Source organism: Anolis carolinensis, chromosome 6 (assembly GCF_035594765.1).
Source record: "Anolis carolinensis isolate JA03-04 chromosome 6, rAnoCar3.1.pri, whole genome shotgun sequence".
NCBI lineage: Eukaryota > Metazoa > Chordata > Lepidosauria > Squamata > Dactyloidae > Anolis > Anolis carolinensis.
The window spans coordinates 118,074,864-118,100,754 of NC_085846.1; the positions used below are offsets into that span (position 1 = coordinate 118,074,864).

The 25,891-nt window shown below is 41.3% G+C and overlaps 1 protein-coding gene across 5 annotated transcripts in view; it reads right to left on the bottom strand.

Annotated features, from left to right (window-relative positions):
- The window catches only part of myo1g (myosin IG), a 94,773-nt gene that overhangs the window by 36,094 nt on the left and 32,788 nt on the right, over nt 1-25,891 (bottom strand). For all 5 annotated transcript variants that reach the window (XM_062984415.1, XM_062984411.1, XM_062984412.1 and 2 more), the window contains 6 exons: nt 22,796-23,004; nt 18,288-18,381; nt 15,770-15,935; nt 6,945-6,998; nt 6,754-6,849; nt 3,129-3,245 (listed from right to left, as the gene is read on the bottom strand). In XM_062984415.1, the coding sequence (XP_062840485.1) occupies nt 3,129-3,245; nt 6,754-6,849; nt 6,945-6,998; nt 15,770-15,935; nt 18,288-18,381; nt 22,796-23,004 (736 nt within the window). The remainder of the gene's footprint in view (nt 1-3,128; nt 3,246-6,753; nt 6,850-6,944; nt 6,999-15,769; nt 15,936-18,287; nt 18,382-22,795; nt 23,005-25,891) is intronic.

The following is a 25,891-nucleotide window of genomic DNA, read 5'->3' on the forward strand; positions in this document are numbered from 1 at the left end:
TATGTGTGTGTATATATAATACTATGGTATATATGTATGCATATATGTGTGTGTATAGTACTACGCTGTATATATATATAAATATATATATACACACACACACATATATATACATACATACATGTATGTATGTACCGGTATGTATCTGTGTGTGTATATATACATAAATACAGTAGAGTCTCATTTATCCAACATAAACATGCCGGCAGAACGTTGGATAAGCAAATATGTTGGATAATAAGGAGGGATTAAGGAAAAGCCTATTAAACATCAAATTAGGTTATGATTTTACAAATTAAGCACCAAAACATCATGTTATACAACAAATTGGACAGAAAAAGTCGTTCAATACACAGTAATGCTATGTAGTAATTACTGTATTTACCAATTTAGCACCAAAATATCACAATGCATTGAAAACATTGACTACAAAAATGCGTTGGATAATCCAGAACCTTGGATAAGTGAGTGTTAGATAAGTGAGACTCTACTGTATACCTCTCTACTTTAACACATTATAATATTGCATATTATTATTGATATAATATTGATATACTGTATATCTATATAGATAGATACTATAATATTATATCATTACATTGTATTTCTCTCTACTTTAACACATTGTAATATTGCATATTATTATTAATATTATATTGATATACTGTATATCAATATAATTTTCATTATTATAATATACATATATGGTATATATGTATTTATACATCTGTGTGTATAGCATACTACTATGGTATATATGTATGTATGTATACATATATATGTGTGTGTATAGTACTATGGTGTATGTATATGTGTGTGTATATATATTGCTATGGTATAAATGTATGTATGTATGTATGTATCTATATGTATATATGTATGTATGTATCTATGTGTATAGTACTATGGTATGTATGTATGTATGTGTATAATACTACGGCATATATGTGTATAATACTATGGTGTATATATATGTGTGTGTGTATATATATACAGTAGAGTCTCACTTATCCAACACTCGCTTATCCAACGTTCTGGATTATCCAACGCATTTTTGTAGTCAATGTTTTCAATATATCGTGATATTTTGGTGCTAAATTCGTAAATACAGTAATTACTACATAGCATTACTGTATATTGAACTACTTTTTCTGTCAAATTTGTTGTTAAACATGATGTTTTGGTGCTTAATTTGTAAAATCATAACCTAATTTGATGTTTAATAGGCTTTTCCTTAATGCCTCCTTATTATCCAACATATTCGCTTATCCAACATTCTGCCGGCCCGTTTATGTTGGATAAGTGAGACTCTACTGTATATATATATAGTACTATGGTATAAATGTATATATGTATAGATGTATCTGTGTGTATATACTACGGTATATATGTATGTATCTATATCTGTGTGTATAGTACTACTGTATATATTTTTGTATGTATGTATATATGTATGTGCATGGTACTACGGCATATATGTGTGTATGTGTGTAGTACTATAGTATGTATCTCTGTGTATAGTAGTACGGTATAAATGCATATATATTTGTATGTATCTGTGTGTATAGTACTATGGGATGTATGTATGTATGTGTATAATACTACGGCATATATGTATGTGTGTATAGTACTATGGTGTATATATATATGTGTGTGTATATATATATATATATAGTACTATGGTATAAATGTATATATGTATAGATGTATCTGTGTGTATAGTACTACTGTATATATTTTTGTATGTATGTATATATGTATGTGCATGGTACTACGGCATATATGTGTGTATGTGTGTAGTACTATAGTATGTATCTCTGTGTATAGTAGTACGGTATAAATGCATATATATTTGTATGTATCTGTGTGTATAGTACTATGGGATGTATGTATGTATGTGTATAATACTACGGCATATATGTATGTGTGTATAGTACTATGGTGTATATATATGTGTGTGTATATATATATATATATAGTACTATGGTATAAATGTATATATGTATAGATGTATCTGTGTGTATAGTACTACTGTATATATTTTTGTATGTATGTATATATGTATGTGCATGGTACTACGGCATATATGTGTGTATGTGTGTAGTACTATAGTATGTATCTCTGTGTATAGTAGTACGGTATAAATGCATATATATTTGTATGTATCTGTGTGTATAGTACTATGGGATGTATGTATGTATGTGTATAATACTACGGCATATATGTATGTGTGTATAGTACTATGGTGTATATATATGTGTGTGTGTATATATATATATATATATATATATATATATATATATAGTACTATGGTATAAATGTATATATGTATAGATGTATCTGTGTGTATAGTACTACTGTATATATTTTTGTATGTATGTATATATGTATGTGCATGGTACTACGGCATATATGTGTGTATGTGTGTAGTACTATAGTATGTATCTCTGTGTATAGTAGTACGGTATAAATGCATATATATTTGTATGTATCTGTGTGTATAGTACTATGGTATGTATGTATGTATGTGTATAATACTACGGCATATATGTATGTGTGTATAGTACTATGGTGTATATATATATGTGTGTGTATATATATATATATATAGTACTATGGTATAAATGTATATATGTATAGATGTATCTGTGTGTATAGTACTACTGTATATATTTTTGTATGTATGTATATATGTATGTGCATGGTACTACGGCATATATGTGTGTATGTGTGTAGTACTATAGTATGTATCTCTGTGTATAGTAGTACGGTATAAATGCATATATATTTGTATGTATCTGTGTGTATAGTACTATGGTATGTATCTATGTGTGTATATAAATATACAGATCTAGATATAATTCTCTATGGCTAAAACTGACATTGAAAACAATCCTTAAAGGTGAAGGAACCTCCTTGAGTTTTCAATCTGGCAAACAGACTAACTCATCACTTGCTTTATGTTTATATCCGGCTGTTTTCCCAAACCGGGACTTGCAAAACAGAATGGCAATATCTATCTATCAATGTAATATGTGTGTGTGTGCGCATGATCAAATTTGATATTAAAGTCAGTCTTAAACTAACAAGCCAAAGGAAGGCCATTGCAAAGGTTCCTCTGGGCTTACCAAGAGTAGGATGGCAGCGAGGATCTTGTAGACGGAGCCGGTCTCTTCGGGAGTGAAGCCAATGACCGCCATGGCGTCCGACACGGCACGGAAGTCGGCCTGGTCGCTGCCCGAGGACTGAAGGGGCGGAAAAGAAGAATGAAGGGCAACGGGACCAGAGAGAAAGACGGGTTTGCTTCCTCTAGAGAGAGACTGCTTTGGCCATCTGCTAGGATGGGTCTCCCTGCTTGGTAGGATGGGGGTGGGCTGGGTGGCCTTTGGAGGTCTCTAAAGGTCTCTAGGTTATATCTGTGAGTCTGTTGGAGTCTCTATAGGGCTGGGTGGCCATTGGGCATCCTTTCATGGCACGACGGGGTTGGACTAGATGACCTTTGGGGGTCCCTTCCAACTCTAGTGGTGTGTAGATTATATCTGTGAGTCTGTTGTCAAAGGATGGCCATCTCTTAAGAAGGCTTGGGCTGGGCATCCCTGCATGGCACGACGGGGTTGGACTAGATGACCTTTGGGGGTCCCTTCCAACTCTAGTGGTCTGTAGATTATATCTGTGAGTCTGTTGTCAAAGGATGGCCATCTCTTAAGAAGGCTTGGGCTGGGCATCCCTGCATGGCACGACGGGGTTGGACTAGATGACCTTTGGGGGTCCCTTCCAACTCTAGTGGTCTGTAGATTATATCTATGAGTCTGTTGTCAAAGGATGGCCATCTCTTAAGAAGGCTTGGGCTGGGCATCCCTGCATGGCACGACGGGATTGGACTAGATGACCTTTGGGGGTCCCTTCCAACTCTAGTGGTCTGTAGATTATATCTGTGAGTCTGTTGTCAAAGGATGGCCATCTCTTAAGAAGGCTTGGGCTGGGCATCCCTGCATGGCACGACGGGGTTGGACTAGATGACCTTTGGGGGTCCCTTCCAACTCTAGTGGTGTGTAGATTATATCTGTGAGTCTGTTGTCAAAGGATGGCCATCTCTTAAGAAGGCTTGGGCTGGGCATCCCTGCATGGCACGACGGGGTTGGACTAGATGACCTTTGGGGGTCCCTTCCAACTCTAGTGGTCTGTAGATTATATCTGTGAGTCTGTTGTCAAAGGATGGCCATCTCTTAAGAAGGCTTGGGCTGGGCATCCCTGCATGGCACGACGGGATTGGACTAGATGACCTTTGGGGGTCCCTTCCAACTCTAGTGGTCTGTAGATTATATCTGTGAGTCTGTTGTCAAAGGATGGCCATCTCTTAAGAAGGCTTGGGCTGGGCATCCCTGCATGGCACGACGGGATTGGACTAGATGACCTTTGGGGGTCCCTTCCAACTCTAGTGGTCTGTAGATTATATCTGTGAGTCTGTTGTCAAAGGATGGCCATCTCTTAAGAAGGCTTGGGCTGGGCATCCCTGCATGGCACGACGGGGTTGGACTAGATGACCTTTGGGGGTCCCTTCCAACTCTAGTGGTCTGTAGATTATATCTGTGAGTCTGTTGTCAAAGGATGGCCATCTCTTAAGAAGGCTTGGGCTGGGCATCCCTGCATGGCACGACGGGGTTGGACTAGATGACCTTTGGGGGTCCCTTCCAACTCTAGTGGTCTGTAGATTATATCTGTGAGTCTGTTGTCAAAGGATGGCCATCTCTTAAGAAGGCTTGGGCTGGGCATCCCTGCATGGCACGACGGGATTGGACTAGATGACCTTTGGGGGTCCCTTCCAACTCTAGTGGTCTGTAGATTATATCTGTGAGTCTGTTGTCAAAGGCTTTCATGGCAGGGACCACAGGGTTGTTGTATGTCTTTCGGGCTGTGTGGCCATGTTCCAGAAGTATTCTCTCCTGACGTTTCGCCCACATCTATGGCAGGCATCCTCAGAGGTTGTGAGTCTGTTGGAGCCCTTATAGGCTTCTAAATCGAGGCTGGATGGTCATATCTTAGGAAGGCTTGGGTTGGACACCCTTGAATGGCACAATGGGGTTGGACTAGATGACCTTTGGGGTCCCTTCCAACTCTATTGGTCTATAGATTGTATCTGTGAGTCTGTTGGAGTCCTTATAGACTTCTAAATCGAGGCTAGATGATCATGTCTTAGAAAAACTTGGGTTAGGTATCCCTTCATGGCACAATGGGGTTGGACTAGATGACCTTTTGAGGTCCCTTCCAATTCTAGTGCCGTGTAGAATATATCTGTGAGTCTGTTGGCATCTCACTCTCTAGAGGTTCTTAAATAGAGGCTGGATGGTCATATCATAGGAAGGCTTGGGTTGGACACCCTTGAATGGCACAATGGGGTTGGACTAGATGACCTTTGGGGGTCCCTTCCAACTCTATTGGTCTATAGATTATATCTGTGGGTCTGCTGGAGTCCCTATAAACTTTTAAATAGAGGCTGGATGGCCATCTGTTAGGAAGGCTTAGGTTGGACACCCTTGCATGGCACAATGAGGTTGGACTAGATGACCTTTGGGAGTCCCTTCCAACTTTAGTGGCACATAGATTACCATATATACTCGAGTATAAGACGACCCGAATATAAGCTGAGGCGCCTAATTTTACCACAAAAAAAACTGGGAAAACATTGACTCCAGTATAAGCCGAGGGTAGCAAATTTCAGAAATAAAAATAGATACCAATAAAATTACATTACCGTATATACTCGAGTATAAGCCGACCCGAATATAAGCCGAGGCACCTAATTTTACCACAAAAAAACTGGGAAAACATTGACTCCAGTATAAGCCAAGGGTAGTAAATTTCAGAAATAAAAATAGATACCAATAAAATTATATGAATTGAGGCATCATTAGGTTAAATGTTTTTGAATATTTACATAAAGCTCAAATTTTAAGATAAGACTGTCCAACTCTAATCAAATCATTATTCTCATCTTCTTCAATGTCAATGTGCTTATGTATCCATTTAATAATGAGTAAAATAATACATGTAATAATAATAATGATAAATACAGGAAAATAATACAAGTAATAATAAATAGAGTAAAATAATAAATGCAGTCATAACAATAATAATAAGATCAGAGTGAAATTAGAAATATATTATTATTATTATTATTATTAATAATAATAATAATAATAATAGAGTAAAATAAAAGTAATAGTAGCAACAATAATAGAGAAAAATAATAAATGTAATAATACCAATAATAATAGAGAAAAATAATAAATGTACCATATATTCTCGAATATAAGCTGACCCAGATATAAGCCAACCAGGACCCTCACCCGAGTATAAGCCGAGGGGGGCTTTTTCAGTCTAAAAAAAAGGGCTGAAAAACTAGGCTTATACTCGAGTATATACAATATTTGTGAGTCTGTTGGAGTCCCTATAGGCTTTTAAATAGAGGCTGGATGGCCATCTCTTAGGAAGGCTTAGCCTGGGAATCTTTGCATGGCACAATGGGGTTGGACTAGATGACCCCTGGGAACGCTCTGGGATTTGGAGTGTGTTGGAGCCTTTTTCTCCTTGGGGTCTTTAAGCAGAGGCTGTATGGCCATCTGTCAGGAGGGTTTTAACTGTGTATTCCCTGCTGGGGAGACCGGGAGTGGGCTAGATGACCTTTAGGGTCCCTTCTAAACCTATGGCTCTAAGGATTGGCCAAATAAAAGGCTCTTTGTGTGTTCAACTTACATTCTGTTTTGCACCTTCTTGGGTGAACCTATATAACGTGGGATCGTTGCTCAAATGGAGAGAGTCCAGTAAATCCTCTGGAGCCCCAAGAAGCAACTGGGGGGGAAAAAAAGAGAATTATCCGTAATTATCTTCCAATGGAGTCTCGAAAAGAATGGCTGGAGACCGTGGATGATGGGACTTTGTCTCACCTGGTAGAAGGCGTGGAAGTTTCTCTCTCCCGGCTGCTGCTTGAGGACGCGGGACTGCAAAGGGAAGCAAGACAGAAGGAGATATTTTGGGGTCGAGGTGCTTTACCAAACTACAACTCCCAGGGCTCCATAGTACTGAACCATGGTGGTTGAAGTGATGCCAAACTGCTTTCATTCTACACTGCGGAAGCACCCCAAGACGACCGCTAAACCGTGCCTTCTAATAGCATATTAACTTGGGATTTGTAGTTCGAAAAGGCATTCACCCCAGTGATCCAATGAACTATAAATCCCAGGGCTCCATAGCATGGAAGTGAAGCCAAATTGCTATAAATTCGAATGCTTTGGCACTCCGAGCATCAGCTTGCAGGAATGGGAATGAATTAAGGATCAAGGACCACAACAAACTACAAATCCCAGGTTTCCAGTGATCCAATGAACTATAAATCCCAGGGCTCCATAGCATGGAAGTGAAGCCAAATTGCTATAAACCCAAATGCTTTGGCACCCCGAGCATCAGCTTGCAGGAATGGGAATGAATTAAGGATCAAGGACCACAACAAACTACAAATCCCAGATTTCCAGTGATCCAATGAACTATAAATCCCAGGGCTCCATAGCATGGAAGTGAAGCCAAATTGCTATAAATTCGAATGCTTTGGCACTCCGAGCATCAGCTTGCAGGAATGGGAATGAATTAAGGATCAAGGACCACAACAAACTACAAATCCCAGATTTCCAGTGATCCAATGAACTATAAATCCCAGGGCTCCATAGCATGGAAGTGAAGCCAAATTGCTATAAACCCGAATGCTTTGGCACTCCGAGCATCAGCTTGCAGGAATGGGAATGAATTAAGGATCAAGGACCACAACAAACTACAAATCCCAGGTTTCCAGTGATCCAATGAACTATAAATCCCAGGGCTCCATAGCATGGAAGTGAAGCCAAATTGCTATAAACCCAAATGCTTTGGCACTCCGAGCATCACCTTGCAGGAATGGGAATGAATTAAGGATCAAGGACCACAACAAACTACAAATCCCAAATTTCCAGTGATCCAATGAACTATAAATCCCAGGGCTCCATAGCATGGAAGTGAAGCCAAATTGCTATAAATTCGAATGCTTTGGCACTCCGAGCATCAGCTTGCAGGAATGGGAATGAATTAAGGATCAAGGACCACAACAAACTACAAATCCCAGGTTTCCAGTGATCCAATGAACTATAAATCCCAGGGCTCCATAGCATGGAAGTGAAGCCAAATTGCTATAAACCCAAATGCTTTGGCACTCCGAGCATCACCTTGCAGGAATGGGAATGAATTAAGGATCAAGGACCACAACAAACTACAAATCCCAAATTTCCAGTGATCCAATGAACTATAAATCCCAGGGCTCCATAGCATGGAAGTGAAGCCAAATTGCTATAAACTCAAATGCTTTGGCACTCCGAGCATCAGCTTGCAGGAATGGGAATGAATTAAGGATCAAGGACCACAACAAACTACAAATCCCAAATTTCCAGTGATCCAATGAACTATAAATCCCAGGGCTCCATAGCATGGAAGTGAAGCCAAATTGCTATAAACTCAAATGCTTTGGCACTCCGAGCATCAGCTTGCAGGAATGGGAATGAATTAAGGATCAAGGACCACAACAAACTACAAATCCCAGGTTTCCAGTGATCCAATGAACTATAAATCCCAGGGCTCCATAGCATGGAAGTGAAGCCAAATTGCTATAAACCCAAATGCTTTGGCACTCCGAGCATCAGCTTGCAGGAATGGGAATGAATTAAGGATCAAGGACCACAACAAACTACAAATCCCAGGTTTCCAGTGATCCAATGAACTATAAATCCCAGGGCTCCATAGCATGGAAGTGAAGCCAAATTGCTATAAACCCAAATGCTTTGGCACCCCGAGCATCACCTTGCAGGAATGGGAATGAATTAAGGATCAAGGACCACAACAAACTACAAATCCAAGGTTTCCATAGCAGGGAAGTAGAAGCCCACAACAAACTACAAATCCCAGAGTTCCACAGTATGGCTACCATCCTTCTGAATCAACTGAGTGCAGATTGCTATGGGGCTCTGAGCTCCATGTGTAGCTATGGGAAGAAGCTGGGGTCAAGCACCACAACAAACTACAAATCCCAAGTTTCCATGGCAAGGAAGTAGAAGCCCACAACAAACTACAAATCCCAGAATTCCATAGTATTGCTATGGGGCTCTGAGTTCCATTTGCAGCTATGGGAATAAACCAAGGATCAAGGACCACAACAAACTACAAATCCCAGGGCTTTATGGCATGGAAGTGAAGCCAAATTGCTATAAGTCTGGATACTTTGGCACTCCAAGCATCAGCCTGCGGGAATGGGAATAAAACAGGAATCAAGGACCACAACAAACTACAAATCCCAGGGCTCTGCAGCATGGAAATAGTAGGGTCAAGACTGCCGTTATTCTGAATCAACTGAGTGCAGATTGCTATGAAAGCTCTGAGCTCCATTTGCAGCTATGGGAAGAAACTGGGCTCAAGGACCAAAACAAACTACAAATCCCAGGGCTCCATGGCATGAAAGTTAAGCCAAATTGCTATAAGTCTGGACGCTTTGAAACTCCAAGCATCAGCCTGCGGGAATGGGAATAAAACAGGAATCAAGGACCACAACAAACTACAAATCCCAGGGCTCTGCAGCATGGAAATAGCAGGGTCAAGACTGCCGTTATTCTGAATCAACTGAGCGCAGATTGCTATGAAGGCTCTGAGCTCCATTTGCAGCTATGGGAAGACACTGGGCTCAAGGACCACAACAAACTACAAATCCCAGGGCTCTGTAGCATGGAAATAGTAGGGTCAAGACTGCCATCCTTCTGAATCAACTGAGTGCAGATTGCTATGGGGCTCTGAGCTCCATTTGAAGCTATGGGAAGAAGCTGGGGTCAAGGACCACAACAAACTACAAATCCCAAGTTTCCATGGCAAGGAAGTAGAAGCCCACAACAAACTACAAATCCCAGAATTCCATAGTATTGCTATGGGGCGCTGAGTTCCATTTGCAGCTATGGGAATAAACCAAGGATCAAGGACCACAACAAACTACAAATCCCAGGGCTTTATGGCATGGAAGTGAAGCCAAATTGCTATAAGTCTGGACGCTTTGGCACTCCAAGCATCAGCCTGCAGGAACGGGAATAAAACAGGAATCAAGGACCACAACAAACTACAAATCCCAGGGCTCTATGGCATGGAAGTGAAGCCAAATTGCTATAAGTCTGGACGCTTTGGCACTCCAAGCATCAGCCTGCAGGAACGGGAATAAAACAGGAATCAAGGACCACAACAAACTACAAATCCCAGGGCTCTATGGCATGGAAGTGAAGCCAAATTGCTATAAGTCTGGATACTTTGGCACTCCAAGCATCAGCCTGCAGGAACGGGAATAAAACAGGAATCAAGGACCACAACAAACTACAAATCCCAGGGCTCCATGGCATGGAAGTGAAGCCAAATTGCTATAAGTCTGGATACTTTGGCACTCCAAGCATCAGCCTGCGGGAATGGGAATAAAACAGGAATCAAGGACCACAACAAACTACAAATCCCAGGGCTCCATGGCATGGAAGTGAAGCCAAATTGCTATAAGTCTGGATACTTTGGCACTCCAAGCATCAGCCTGCGGGAATGGGAATAAAACAGGAATCAAGGACCACAACAAACTACAAATCCCAGGGCTCTGCAGCATGGAAATAGTAGGGTCAAGACTGCCGTTATTCTGAATCAACTGAGTGCAGATTGCTATGAAAGCTCTGAGCTCCATTTGCAGCTATGGGAAGAAACTGGGCTCAAGGACCAAAACAAACTACAAATCCCAGGGCTCCATGGCATGGAAAGTTAAGCCAAATTGCTATGCATCTGGATGCTTTGGCACTCCAAACATCAGCCTGCAGGAACGGGAATAAAACAGGAATCAAGGACCACAACAAACTACAAATCCCAGGGCTCCATGGCATGGAAATAGTAGGGTCAAGACTGCCATTATTCTGAATCAACTGAGCGCAGATTGCTATGAAGGCTCTGAGCTCCATTTGCAGCTATGGGAAGAAACTGGGGTCAAGGACCACAACAAACTACAAATCCCAGGGCTCTGTAGCATGGAAATAGTAGGGTCAAGACTGCCATCCTTCTGAATCAACTGAGTGCAGATTGCTATGGGGCTCTGAGCTCCATGTGCAGCTATGGGAAGAAGCTGGGGTCAAGGACCACAACAAACTACAAATCCCAAGTTTCCATGGCAAGGAAGTAGAAGCCCACAACAAACTACAAATCCCAGAATTCCATAGTATTGCTATGGGGCTCTGAGTTCCATTTGCAGCTATGGGAATAAACCAAGGATCAAGGACCACAACAAACTACAAATCCCAGGGCTCCATGGCATGGAAGTGAAGCCAAATTGCTATAAGTCTGGACGCTTTGGCACTCCAAGCATCAGCCTGCAGGAACGGGAATAAAACAGGAATCAAGGACCACAACAAACTACAAATCCCAGGGCTCTATGGCATGGAAGTGAAGCCAAATTGCTATAAGTCTGGACGCTTTGGCACTCCAAGCATCAGCCTGCAGGAACGGGAATAAAACAGGAATCAAGGACCACAACAAACTACAAATCCCAGGGCTCTATGGCATGGAAGTGAAGCCAAATTGCTATAAATTTGGACGCTTTGGCACTCCAAGCATCAGCCTGCGGGAATGGGAATAAAACAGGAATCAAGGACCACAACAAACTACAAATCCCAGGGCTTTATGGCATGGAAGTGAAGCCAAATTGCTATAAATTTGGACGCTTTGGCACTCCAAGCATCAGCCTGCGGGAATGGGAATAAAACAGGAATCAAGGACCACAACAAACTACAAATCCCAGGGCTTTATGGCATGGAAGTGAAGCCAAATTGCTATAAATTTGGACGCTTTGGCACTCCAAGCATCAGCCTGCGGGAATGGGAATAAAACAGGAATCAAGGACCACAACAAACTACAAATCCCAGGGCTCTGCAGCATGGAAATAGCAGGGTCAAGACTGCCATTATTCTGAATCAACTGAGCGCAGATTGCTATGAAGGCTCTGAGCTCCATTTGCAGCTATGGGAAGAAATTGGGGTCAAGGACCGCAGCAAACTACAAATCCCAGGGCTCCATGGCATGGAAAGTTAAGCCAAATTGCTATGCATCTGGATGCTTTGGCATTCCAAGCATCAGCTTGCTGGGATGGGAATGAACTGAGGATCAAGGACCACAACAAACTACAAATCCCAGGTTTCCATGGCATGGGAGTGAAACCAAATGGCTATAAGTCTGGATCGAACTGCTCTAAGTCTAGGCTTTGGCAGCAATGGGAATAAAGTGGGGATCAAGGACCACAACAAACTACAAATCCCAGGGCTCCACAGCATGGAGGTGGGCTCAAACTCCCATAATCTAGAAATAAAGTATTATTATTATTATTATTATCAACACAACGACGTTGTATGGCACAGCAAACAAGATAGACATGCTGGATTTCGTTTCGCAAAACCACAAGTCGAACACTTCCCAAGTGTCTAGGACTGTGTGATGTATTTTCTGATGATATGTGCAGATCCCAGTAGGGTGGCCTTTTGCAGTTGGCAGATGGTGATTTTGTCAATGTTATTATTATTTTTGTCTATTATTATTATTATTATTATTATTATTATTATTATTATTATTATTATCATCCCGGGCTGTGGCGTAGGCGGGAGAGCAAGCCAGTGCAATTAACTGCAATGAATCACTCTGACCAGGAGGTCATGAGTTCGAGCCCAGCTCGGAGCCTATGTTTGTCTGTCTTTGCCCTATGTTAAAAGGCATTGAATGTTTGCCTATATGTGTAATGTGATCCGCCCTGAGTCCCCTTCGGGGTGAGAAAGAAGGGCGGAATATAAATGCTCCAAATAAATAAATAAATAAATAAATATTATTATTATCATCACCATCAATTTTGAATCAACTGAGCGCAGATTGCTATGAGGCTCTGAGCTCGATTTGCAGCTATTGGAGGAAAGTGGGGTCAAGGACCGCAACAAACTACAAATCCCAGGGCTCCATGGCATGGAAGTGAAACCAAATGGCTGTAAGTCTGAATGCTTTGGTTGCAATGGCAATAAAGTGGGGGTCAAGGACCGCAACAAACTATAACTCCCAGGGCTCCATAGCATGGAGGTGGGCTGCAGCTTGCATAGCATGGAGGTGGGCTCAAACTCCCATAATCTAGAAATAAAGTTTATCATCATCATCATCATTATCATTCTGAATCATCAGAGTGCAGATTGTTATGTGGCCCTGTAATGAAGTACGAATTTTGGTTTACAGATGTTATGTTTAATTGTGTGTTTATGTTTTAAAAGGGTAAGTATTACAGTTATTGCATCTCAGCACTCAGAGGCTGGTTGCCATGGAGAAGTAGGAGGAGCCAACTGCCGTTTGGTTGAAGAAGTGCAGAGTTTAAAAAAGAGAGTAAGTCTGTGCTCTGATGAGGCACAGGGAATATTGATTCCAGGTTGATAGGATCAAGGAGACTCAATTGTTCATTTTGAGTTGATTTTAAATAAGTTTGGTGACTTATTTAATGTAGTCTGTGTCCTGGAAAGGCACAGAGAATCTGTGATAGTATATCACAGGGGTGACTGTGGTTTGAAGTCACTGGATAGTCCAAGTTTCAGACTTTGGGAACCAATCCCAGCTGGACTCATAGAGATCCATTGAAGTAACGGTTTGAAAGTGGCAGAGGAAGAAGTTTTAACTACTTTAAGTAAAAGAAGTGATACTTTAGAGCAGGGGTCCCCAAACTAAGGCCCGGGGGCCGGATGCGGCCCTCCAAGGTCATTTACCTGGCCCCCGCCCTCAGTTTTATAATATAATATTTTTATATCAGTTTTAATAATATAATATATTGTATATACATATAATATTGATAATAATCTTATGTTACAATATAATACTAATAGTAATACCATATAATAATAATAATAATAATAATAATAATAATAATAATAATAATAATATGTTATATATTATATATTATATAATAGTATAGTGGTATAGTTCAATATAGTAATATATAATGCTAATATTGTGTTATGCTAATAATATAATATATTGTATGTTCATACAGCTGCTCTGAGTTCCCTTCAGGGTGAGAAGGGTGGGATATAAATGTAGTAAATAAATTCAGTAAATAAATAATTAATTTTAGACTTAGGCTCAGCCAAAGTCTGACATGACTTGAAGGCACACAACAACAACAACAACAATCCTAATTAACTTGACTATCTCATTGGCCAGTAGCAGGCCCACACTTTCCATTGAAATCCTAATAGGTTTATGTTGGTTAAAATTGTTTTCATTTTTAAATATTGTATTGTTCTTTTGTTGTTGTTGTTGTGGCACTACAAATAAGACATGTGCAGTATGCATAGGAATTCGTTTTTTTTTTTTTTTCCAAATGATAATTCGGCCCCTCAACAGTCTGAAGGATTGTGGATCGGCCCTCTGCTTAAAAAGTTTGGGGACCCCTGCTTTAGAGAGTTGATTCATCTCATCCTAGTATTGTAACTGTTAATAAGAATATCTCTAAGTGAGAAACAACATTGTAACCATTAAGCTCTGTGCCTGAATAAACTTGTTATTGTTCTTCCAACATCTAAGCCTCTGTCGCATGTATTCTAACCCGTTACGCTACCATCTAAAGTGAATAAGAAAAAGAAAGGGAAAAAAAAGTAAAAGGTCTCCTCCCTGAGTCTTTGGTGGTTGCATCTTTCCAAACTGGTGTTAGTCGTTAATAGTCCTTCACAGGCCCCAAGCTCCATTTGCAGCAATGGGAATAAGCTGAGGACCAAGGAGGAGAGGGAGATCCTGGGACATTTCCAGATCTGCTGGGGAAGCGAGGCTGTTTTAAAAGGGTAAGTATTACAGTTATTGCATCTCAGCACTCAGAGGCTGGTTGCCATGGAGAAGTAGGAGGAGCCAACTGCCGTTTGGTTGAAGAAGTGCAAAGTTTAAAAAAGAGAGTAAGTCTGTGCTCTGATGAGGCACAGGGAATATTGATTCCAGGTTGATAGGATCAAGGAGACTCAATTGTTCATTTTGAGTTGATTTTAAATAAGTTTGGTGACTTATTTAATGTAGTCTGTGTCCTGGAAAGGCACAGAGAATCTGTGATAGTATATCACAGGGGTGACTGTGGTTTGAAGTCACTGGATAGTCCAAGTTTCAGACTTTGGGAACCAATCCCAGCTGGACTCATAGAGATCCATTGAAGTAATGGTTTGAAAGTGGCAGAGGAAGAAGTTTTAACTACTTTAAGTAAAAGAAGTGATACTTTAGAGAGTTGATTCATCTCATCCTAGTATTGTAACTGTTATTAAGAATATCTCTAAGTGAGAAACAACATTGTAACCATTAAGCTCTGTGCCTGAATAAACTAGTTATTGTTCAACATCTAAGCCTCTGTCGCATGTATTCTAACCCAAGTTACGCTACCATCTAAAGTGAATAAGAAAAAGAAAGGGAAAAAAAGTAAAAGGTCTCCTCCCTGAGTCTTTGGTGGTTGCATCTTTCCAAACTGGTGTTAGTCGTTAATAGTCCTTCACAGGCCCCAAGCTCCATTTGCAGCAATGGGAATAAGCTGAGGACCAAGGAGGAGAGGGAGATCCTGGGACATTTCCAGATCTGCTGGGGAAGTGGGACTGCAGAGAATGAATGGACCCCAATGTTGCTGCCATCCCATTGTCCCCTTGGGCACCTTTTCCAGGAGGTAGTTGTGGATGTGTCCCCCGGCGGGGTCCCCCTTGAAGTCGAAGTCGATGTCCATGTACTTCCCGAAGCGGCTGGAGTTGTCGTTGCGCTTGGTCTTGGCGTTGCCGAAGGCCTCCAGGACGCAGTTGGACTTCAGCAGCACCTCCTTCACCCTGGGATGGAAATGGAAAGGAGACATCATCATCACAGAGAGAAATCACTCACTTCTGGGTTGCTGTGAGTTTTTCGGGCTTGTATGGCCATGTTCCCATCATATCGTTGGGCCCATTTTACTGAGACCAGGGAGATGCCTGTTGGCAGTCACAGAGAGGGGCTCGGCTCACTGGCCAGCATGGGCTGGGACAAGGGATGATTAAGTGTCGATGAATAGGGTTCCTTTTACTGAACAGGAAAAATAGTGAAGTGATTGAGGGCATCTCTGGCCCTACCCAGGAATGCTATTGTCTTTATGGGATGGACATGATCTGGCCCATTAAGGGGCTGATCTGACGGTCCCAGACCCCAGAAAAACAAAACATCATGTTCTGACACAATCATGCAAAATGACAGAGGTTGGGGTTTGGCTGTAGACATTCAGATTCCTTCCAATGCGAGAGGTCCCATTCATCAAAAGTGTGGGTGGTGAATGGCTCTTTCCCCAAGAGGCAAGGGAGACGATAATAATAATAATAATAATAAAACTTTATTTATACCCCGCCACCATCTCCCCAATGGGGACTCGGGGCGGCTTACATGGGGCCATGCCCGGGAAAAATACAATATAACACAATATAAAAACAACATATCATAATACAATTACAACAATACAATAAAGAATCATATACAGTACAACACAAAATCCAAAGAGCAGTATAACAGGGCAGGCCGCACTGACACTCAGTTAAAACTCGGGGTGAGAAAAGGATAAGAAAAAGGATAAGAATAAAACCACAGGGAACTAGGAAAAGATAGCAGACAGTCTAGAGCAGGGGTCCTCAAACTTTTAAAGCAGAGGGCCGGTCCACAATTCTTGAGACTGTTGAGGGGCCGAATTATCATTTGGGAAAAAAAACATTCCTGTGCACACTGCACATGTCTTATTTGTGGTGCAACACAAATAAGACAAATGTGAAAGAACACATAAGAATAAAAAAGGTAAAGGTAAAGGTTTCCCCTGACGTTAAGTCCAGTCGTGATCGACTCTGCGGGTTGGTGCTCATCTCCATTTCTAAGCTGAGGAGCCGGCGTTGTCCATAGACACCTCCAGGTCATGTGGCCAGCATGAGTGCATGGAGCGCCATTACCTTCCCGCCAGAGCAGTACCTATTGATCTACTCACATTTGCATGTTTTCGAACTGCTAGGTTGGCAGGAACTGGGGTAACAGCGGGCGCTCATTCCGCTCCCAGGATTTGAACCTGGTACCTTTTGGTCCACAAGAACAATACAATATTTAAAAATGAAAACAATTGTAACCAACATAAACCTATCAGGATTTCAATGGGAAGTGTGCTTCTGGCCAATGAGATAGTCAAGTTAATTAGGATTGTTGTTGTTGTTGTGTGCCTTTCAAGTCATTTCAGACTTTGAGCAAGCCTAAGTCTAAAATTATTTATTCATTTACTACATTTATTTATTACATTTATATTTCGCCCTTCTCACCCCGGAGGGGACTCAGAGCAGCTGTATGTACATACAATATATTATATTATTAGCATAGCACAATATTAGCGTTATATATTACTATATTGAACTATACCACTATACTGTAATATTATGTGTAATATATATCATATAATTAATATTATAATATGGTATTATTATTAGTATTGTATAACATCATAATATTATTATCAATATTATATGTATATACAATATATTATATTATTAAAATGATATTAAAATATTATATTATAAAACTGAGGGCGGGGGCCAGGTAAATGACCTTGGAGGGCCGCATCCGGCCCCCGGGCCTTAGTTTGGGGACCCCTGGTCTAGAGGATAAATAATGGGGGCGTAACAAAAGCATGTAACAGTTACTCTCCGAAAGACGATCTCCTCGCCTGAATAGAAGTATTGTGTTCCAATGTCCAAGTAAAGTCCAAAAGTATATGTGAAACTGGGAACTTGATGAGGAAGTCCCCAGCTTGGTTTCTTTTCCCCAGGCTATGCAATTGTGTGGGATGCAAGACATCTCTGGGTTCAAAGGGAAGGAATGGGGATCTCAGGAGCATAAAACACTAGGTTAACACAACATATAGGCAAAATAGAAACACATAGGAAAACACATGGAGTGTTTAGGGCAAATTATATAAATGAGAGACATAGTTTTCCAAAGTAGCTTTAACAAGCCAGGCTTCCCAGTATGTCTGAGCAAGATGATGGCAAGGCATCTGAGGAGTGGCCTTTGCCTTTCATTGGGTGAGTGTTCCGGCAGGCGCCAGAGAGAGAGAAAAAGAGGGGAAAAAAGAGTTTTCTGGTCAAGGACAAATTTAATTGCATGGGAATGAGGTCCGTCCCGCTCACCTCTCGACCTCTGCCCTCTGCGTGGGGTTCGTGATGGCCGCAATGTATTGCATGATGTACTTGCTGGCTTCGGTCTTCCCGGCCCCGCTTTCGCCTAAAACCGCGGGTTCAAAGAGAGCGTGAGAAGGAGATCCCTTAATCCCAATTCCCAAAGCTGCGTGGATTTTCTGTCTCGACTAAGGATGCACCCAGAGGCATCAAACGGCAGCCAAAGAGATTCCCCTTAAAACATTAAGAAGAACTTCCCGACAGTCGAAGGCTTCCGTGGCTAGAATCGTCTGGCCATGTTCCAGCAGCATTCTCTCCTGACGTTTTGCCCACGTCTATGGCAGGCATGGATGTGGGCAAAACGTCAGGAGAGAATGCTGCTGGAACATGGCCAGACAGCCTAGAAAACTCACAGCAACCCAACTTTCTGACAGTTAGCGCTGTTCAGGAGCGGAATATAAATGGACTTGGTATTCAGTGACTTCTCCTTCTCTGGTGGAAAGAAGGGGGTTGGACTGGATGGCCTTTGGGGCTCCCTACAAATTCTATAATCTTATTTCTCTCCATGAGGTTGTAGTTGTACTTCCCTTCATGAACCATCTATCTATGCCTGAGGTTGGATGGCCATCTGTCGGGAGGGATTAGATTGTGCTTTCCTTCCTACCTGGTGGAAAGAGATTGGACTGGATGCCCTTTGGGGTCCCTTCCAACTCTATAGCCCTTATTTCTCTCCATGAACCACCTATGTCTTTGAAAATGGGTGTCCATCTGTCGGGAGGGATTAGATTGTGCCTTCCTTCCTGCCTGGTGGAAAAGGTTGGACTGGATGCCCTTTGGGGGTCCCTTCCACTTCTATAGTCCTTATTGTATTCCTATTTCTCTCCATGAACCATCTATCTATGTCTGAGGTTGGATGGCCATCTGTCGGGAGGGATTAGATCAGGGGTCCCCAAACTAAGGCCCGGGGGCCGGATGCGGCCCATCGAAGCTATTTATCCGGCCCCCACCCCACAAGGGCAGAAGGGGGTTGGGCTAAATGACCCAAGGGGTCTCTTCTTTTCTTACAATCCTTATTATTATTATTATTATTATTATTATTATTATTATTATTATTATTATTATTTATTAACATTGAGGCTGGGTGGCCATCTTTCAGGGGTGCTTTGTTTGTGCTTTTGGTGCACAAAGGCAGAAGGGGGTTGGATTCAATGGCCAAAGGGTCTCTTTCAACCCTTATTATTATTATTATTATTATTATTATTATTATTATTATTATTATTAACATTGAGGCTGGGTGGCCATCTTTCAGGGGTGCTTTGTTTGTGCTTTTGGTGCACAAAGGCAGAAGGGGGTTGGATTCAATGGCCAAAGGGTCTCTTTCAACCCTTATTATTATTATTATTATTATTATTATTATTATTATTATTATTAACATTGAGGCTGGGTGGCCATCTTTCAGGGGTGCTTTGTTTGTGCTTTTGGTGCACAAAGGCAGAAGGGGGTTGGATTCAATGGCCAAAGGGTCTCTTTCAACCCTTATTATTATTATTATTATTATTATTATTATTATTATTATTATTAACATTGAGGCTGGGTGGCCATCTTTCAGGGGTGCTTTGTTTGTGCTTTTGGTGCACAAAGGCAGAAGGAGATTGGACTCAATGTCCCAAGGGGTCTCTTCCAACCCTCTTTATTATTATTATTATTATTATTATTATTATTATTATTATTATTATTAATAACATTGAGGCTGGGTGGCCATCTATCAGGGGTGCTTTGCTTGTGCTTTTGGTGCACAAAGGCTGGAGGAGATTGGACTCAATGGCCCAAGGGGTCTCTTCCAACCCTCTTTATTATTATTATTATTATTATTATTATTATTATCATTATTAATAACATTGAGGCTGGGTGGCCATCTTTCAGGGGTGCTTTGTTTGTGCTTTTGGTGCACAAAGGCAGAAGGAGATTGGACTCAATGTCCCAAGGGGTCTCTTCCAACCCTCTTTATTATTATTATTATTATTATTATTATTATTATTATTATCATTATTAATAACATTGAGGCTGGGTGGCCATCTATCAGGGGTGCTTTGCTTGTGCTTTTGGTGCACAAAGGCAGAAGGGGATTGGACTCAATGGCCCAAGGGGTCTCTTCTTTTCTTACAATCCTTATTATTATTATTATTATTATTATTATTATTATTATTATTATTTATTAACATTGAGGCTGGGTGGCCATCTATCAGGGGTGCTTTGCTTGTGCTTTTGGTGCACAAAGGCAGAAGGGGATTGGACTCAATGGCCCAAGGAGTCTCTTCCAACCCTCATTATTATTATTATTATTATTATTATTATTATTATTATTATTATTATTAAAATTGAGGCTGGGTGGCCATCTGTCAGGGATGCTTTGTTTGTGCTTTTGATGCACAAAGGCAGGAGGAGATTGGACTCAATGGCCCAAGGAGTCTCTTCCAACCCTCATTATTATTATTATTATTATTATTATTAACATTGAGGCTGGGTGGTCATCTGTCAGGGGTGCTTTGCTTGTGCTTTTGGTGCACAAAGGCAGAAAGGGATTGGACTCAATGGCCCAAGGAGTCTCTTCCAACCCTCATTATTATTATTATTATTATTATTATTATTATTATTATTATTATTATCATTATTAATAACATTGAGGCTGGGTGGCCATCTATCAGGGGTGCTTTACTTGTGCTTTTGGTGCACAAAGGCAGAAGGGGATTGGACTCAATGGCCCAAAGCTTCACTTCCAACCCTCTTTATTATTGTTGTTATTATTATTACTATTATTACTATAATCCAGCCCTCCAACGGTCCAAAGGATTGTGAACTGGCCCCCTATTTAAAAAGTTTGGGGACCCCTGGATTAGATTGTGCCTTCCTGCCTGGCGGAAAGAAGAGGGTTGGACTGAATGGGCCTTACAACTCTTATCATTCCATTTCTCGCCTTGACCATCTATGAAGTTGGATGGCCATCTGTCGGGAGGGATTAGATTGTGCCTTCCTGCCTGCCTGGTGGAAAGGGGTTGGACTGGATGCCCTTTGGGGTCCCTTCCAACTCTATAGCCCTTATTTCTCTCCATGAACCTCCTATGTCTTTAAAGTTGGTTGTCCATCTGCTGGGAAGGATTAGATTGTGCCTTCCTGCCTGCCTGGTGGAAAGAAGGGGTTGGGCTGGATGGCCTTTGGGGGTCCCTTCCAAGGATTCCATGAGTCTATACCAGGGGTCCCCAAACTTTTTAAGCAGAGGGCCGGTCCACAATCTTTCAGACTGTTGAGGGGCCGAATTATCATTTGAAAAAAAAAATACAAATTCCTATGCATACTGCACATGTCTTATTTGTAGTGCAACAACAACAACAACAAAAGAACAATACAATATTTAAAAATGAAAACAATTTTAACCATCATAAACCTATTAGGATTTCAATAGAAAGTGTGGGCCTGCTACTGGCCAATGAGGTAGTCAAGTTAATTAGGATTGTTGTTGTTGTTGTTGTTGTTGTTGTTGTTGTTGTGTGCCTTCCAAGTCATGTCAGACTTTGGCCGAGCCTAAGTCTAAAATTAATTATTTATTTACTGCATTTATTTACTACATTTATATCCCACCCTTCTCACCCTGAAGAGGACTCAGAACAGCTGTATGTACATACAATATATTATCTTATTAGCATAACACAATATTAGCATTATATATTACTATATTAAACTATACCACTATACTATTATATAATATGTAATATATAACATATAATTAATATTATTATATGGTATTACTATTAGTATTATATTGTATAACATAAGATTATTATCAATATTATATGTATATACAATCTATATATATAAAAGAGTGATGGCATCACGGCAGCGGACAAAACAACAAAAGTAAACATCCCACAACCTCGAAAATTGACATCACAACCCCTCATCCATGCCTCTAGGTTGATACAACAAAAAGAAAAGAAAAATAAAGTCCTAATTACAGGGAGAGGAATAATTGTTTTTATCCAATTGCTGCCAGTTACAAGGCTAAGCTCCACCCACTTGGTCTCCTAGCAACCCACTCAGCCCAGTGTTAATAAAATAATGATAAAAAATAAATACAAATAATACAATAAAAAATTATGAAAAACACTAAAATAATTAATACAATAAAATACTATAACAAAATGACTAAAAATAATACAACAAAATAATAAAATATAATAAATAAAAAAGATAAGTGACAATAAAATTAATTTAAAAAAATACAAATAACGTCAAATAAAAATTCCACAACAAGTTTTAACCGATACCACCACCACTTTGCCACAGCAACGCGTGGCCGGGCACAGCTAGTATATTATATTATTAAAACTGATATAAAAATATTATATTATAAAACTGAGGGCAGGGGCCAGGTAAATGGCCTTGGAGGGCCGTATCCGGCCCCCGGGCCTTAGTTTGGGGACCCCCGGTCTATACCCTCTACCACGGCCTGGGCCGCGTCCCACCTGAGATGACGATGCAGGTGTCCTTGGCCCTGCGCTTCATGGCCTTGTAGGCGGCGTCGGCCAGGGCGAACAGGTGGGGTGGCCGCTCGTACTGCTCCCGGCCCCGGTAGTGCTCAATGGCCTCCTTCCCATACAGCTCCATGGCCCGGTAGGGGTTCACCGAGACCACCACCTCGCCAATGTACGTGTAGATGCGGCCCTTCTCAAACCTGGCGGGAGGAAGACAAAGGGGGGCACATGAGGGTGGGGGACTCACCTTGCGAAACCTCACCTGTGCCAGGTGAGTCCACCTGGATGCGGAAACAAGGGTCTAAAGCAGGCCTGGGCAAACCTGGGACTCCACTCCAATAACAATAATAATAATAATAATAATAATAATAATAATAATAATAATTAAGGCCAAGATCGAAAAACCAGCTGATAACCCACAAATGCAGACTGTGCAAGGAAGCTGATGAAACCATTGATCATATCCTCAGCTGCTGTAAGAAAATTGCACAGACAGACTACAAACAGAGGCACAACTATGTGGCCCAAATGATTCATTGGAACTTATGCCTCAAGGACCACCTCCCAGCAGCAAAGAACTGGTGGGATCACAAACCTGCAAAAGTATTGGAAAATGAACACGCAAAGATACGGTGGGACTTCCGAATCCAGACTGACAAAGTTCTGGAACACAACACACCAGACATCACAGTTGTGGAAAAGAACAAGGTTTGGATCATTGATGTTGCCATCCCAGGTGACAGTCGCATAGATGAAAAACAACAGGAAAAACTCAGCCGCTATCAGGACCTCAAGATTGAACTTCAAAGACTCTGGCAGAAACCAGTACAGGTGGTCCCGGTGGTGATGGGCACACTGGGTGCTGTGCCAAAAGATCTCAGCCGGCATTTGGAAACAATAGACATTGACAAAATCACCATCTGCCAACTGCAAAAGGCCACCCTACTGGGATCTGCACACATCATCAGAAAATACATCACACAGTCCTAGACACTTGGGAAGTGTTCAACTTGTGATTTTGTGAAACGAAACCCAGCATATCTATCTTGTTTGCTGTGCCATACAACGTCGTTGTGTTGATAATAATAATAATAAAGGAGTTTGAAGGAAAATTCTCACAGAACAAAATGGAACTGATAGAAATAACAACTGAAATGACCAGCAAACGAGTGCAAAAAGTCAAGAACTGGACATCGCCTGGTAGTGATCAACTTCATGGATTCTGGCTCAAGCATCTGATTAGTTTACATGGAAAAATGGCCCAACAATTCAATGAGATGCTGCAGAAAGGAAGTATCAGTGAATGGCTAACAACTGGAAGAACATACCTGATACAAAAGGATCCAGCAAAAGGAGCAGCACCAGGAAACTACAGGCCAATAACGTGTCTGCCCACTATGTTTAAACTACTGACTGGCATCATAGCTGACAGAATTCAAGACTATCTTGAAGAAAAAAACATCTTGCCAGATGAACAGAAAGGCAACAAACGGAAAAGCAGGGGCACAAAAGACCAGTTATTGATTGACAAAATGATTCTGGAGAACTGTAAGAGCCGAAAAGCTAACCTTCACATGACGTGGATTGACTACAAAAAGGCCTTTGACTCACTCCCACACGGCTGGATCATCAAGTGCCTGGACGCCATCGGGATTAGTAAAAACGTTGGCACCTTCATTGAAAACATAATGGAGGACTGGAAAACTGAACTGTTTGTTGGAAATGAAAGTTATGGACTTGTCAACATCAGGAGAGGAATTTTCCAGGGAGACTCATTGTCCCCTCTGCTTTTCATTATTGCCATGATCCCTCTGTCAACAATCTTACAAAAAACAAATCTCGGCTACCAAACATCTAAGAATTCTCACAAAATTTCACATTTGATGTACATGGATGACCTGAAGCTATATGGGAAAACGGAAACTGAAATCCAATCTCTGACCAACACTGTCCGAATTTTTTAGCACTGATATCAACATGAAGTTTGGTTTGGACAAATGTTCGACAGTGGCATTGAAGAAGGGAAAAATCATTGAAAGTGAAGGCATAAATATGCCCAATGGCCAAACAATAAAGTGTCACCAGCCAGAGGCCTATAAATATCTGGGCATATTACAGCTGGACAACATCAAGCATGAACATGTGAAGACTGTGGTCAGCAAAGAATACACACAAAGGGTCAGAAAAATTCTCAAAAGCAAGCTCAATGGAGGCAACACCATCAAGGCCATAAACACCTGGGCCATACCTGTCATAAGATATACTGCTGGCATTATAAATTGGACACAGGTGGAACTGGACAATTTGGACAGAAAAACAAGAAAACTCAGGACCATTCATCATTCACTGCACCCTCGCAGTGATGTTGACCGGCTATATCTGCCTAGAAGATCAGGGGGCAGAGGACACTTACAAGTCAAACAAGCAGTCAAAGAAGAAGAACATGCCCTGGCAGAATATGGAAAGCAAAGTGAAGAACCTGCTTTGATTGAAGTCAAAAATCAGAAACTCCTCAAAGCACAGCAGACAAAAAACCAGTACAAGAAAACCGCACTACAAACTAGAGCTGACAGCTGGCACAACAAAACACTGCATGGAAAGTTCCTTGACAAAATTGAAGGAAAAGCTGATAAAGAGAAGACCTGGCTCTGGCTCACGAATGGGACCCTGAAGAAGGAGACAGAAGGCCTGATCCTTGCAGCCCAGGAGCAAGACATCAGGACAAAGGCAATTCAGGCCAAGATCGAAAAATCAGCTGATGACCCAAAATGCAGACTGTGCAAGGAAACCGATGAAACCATTGATCATATCCTCAGCTGCTGTAAGAAAATCGCACAGACAGACTACAAACAGAGGCACAACTATGTGGCCCAAATGATTCATCGGAACTTATGCCTCAAGTACCACCTCCCAGCAGAAAAGAACTGGTGGGATCATAAACCTGCAAAAGTATTGGAAAATGAGCACGCAAAGATACTGTGGGACTTCCGAATCCAGACTGACAAAGTTCTGGAACACAACACACCAGACATCACAGTTGTGGAAAAGAACAAGGTTTGGATCATTGATGTCGCCATCCCAGGTGAC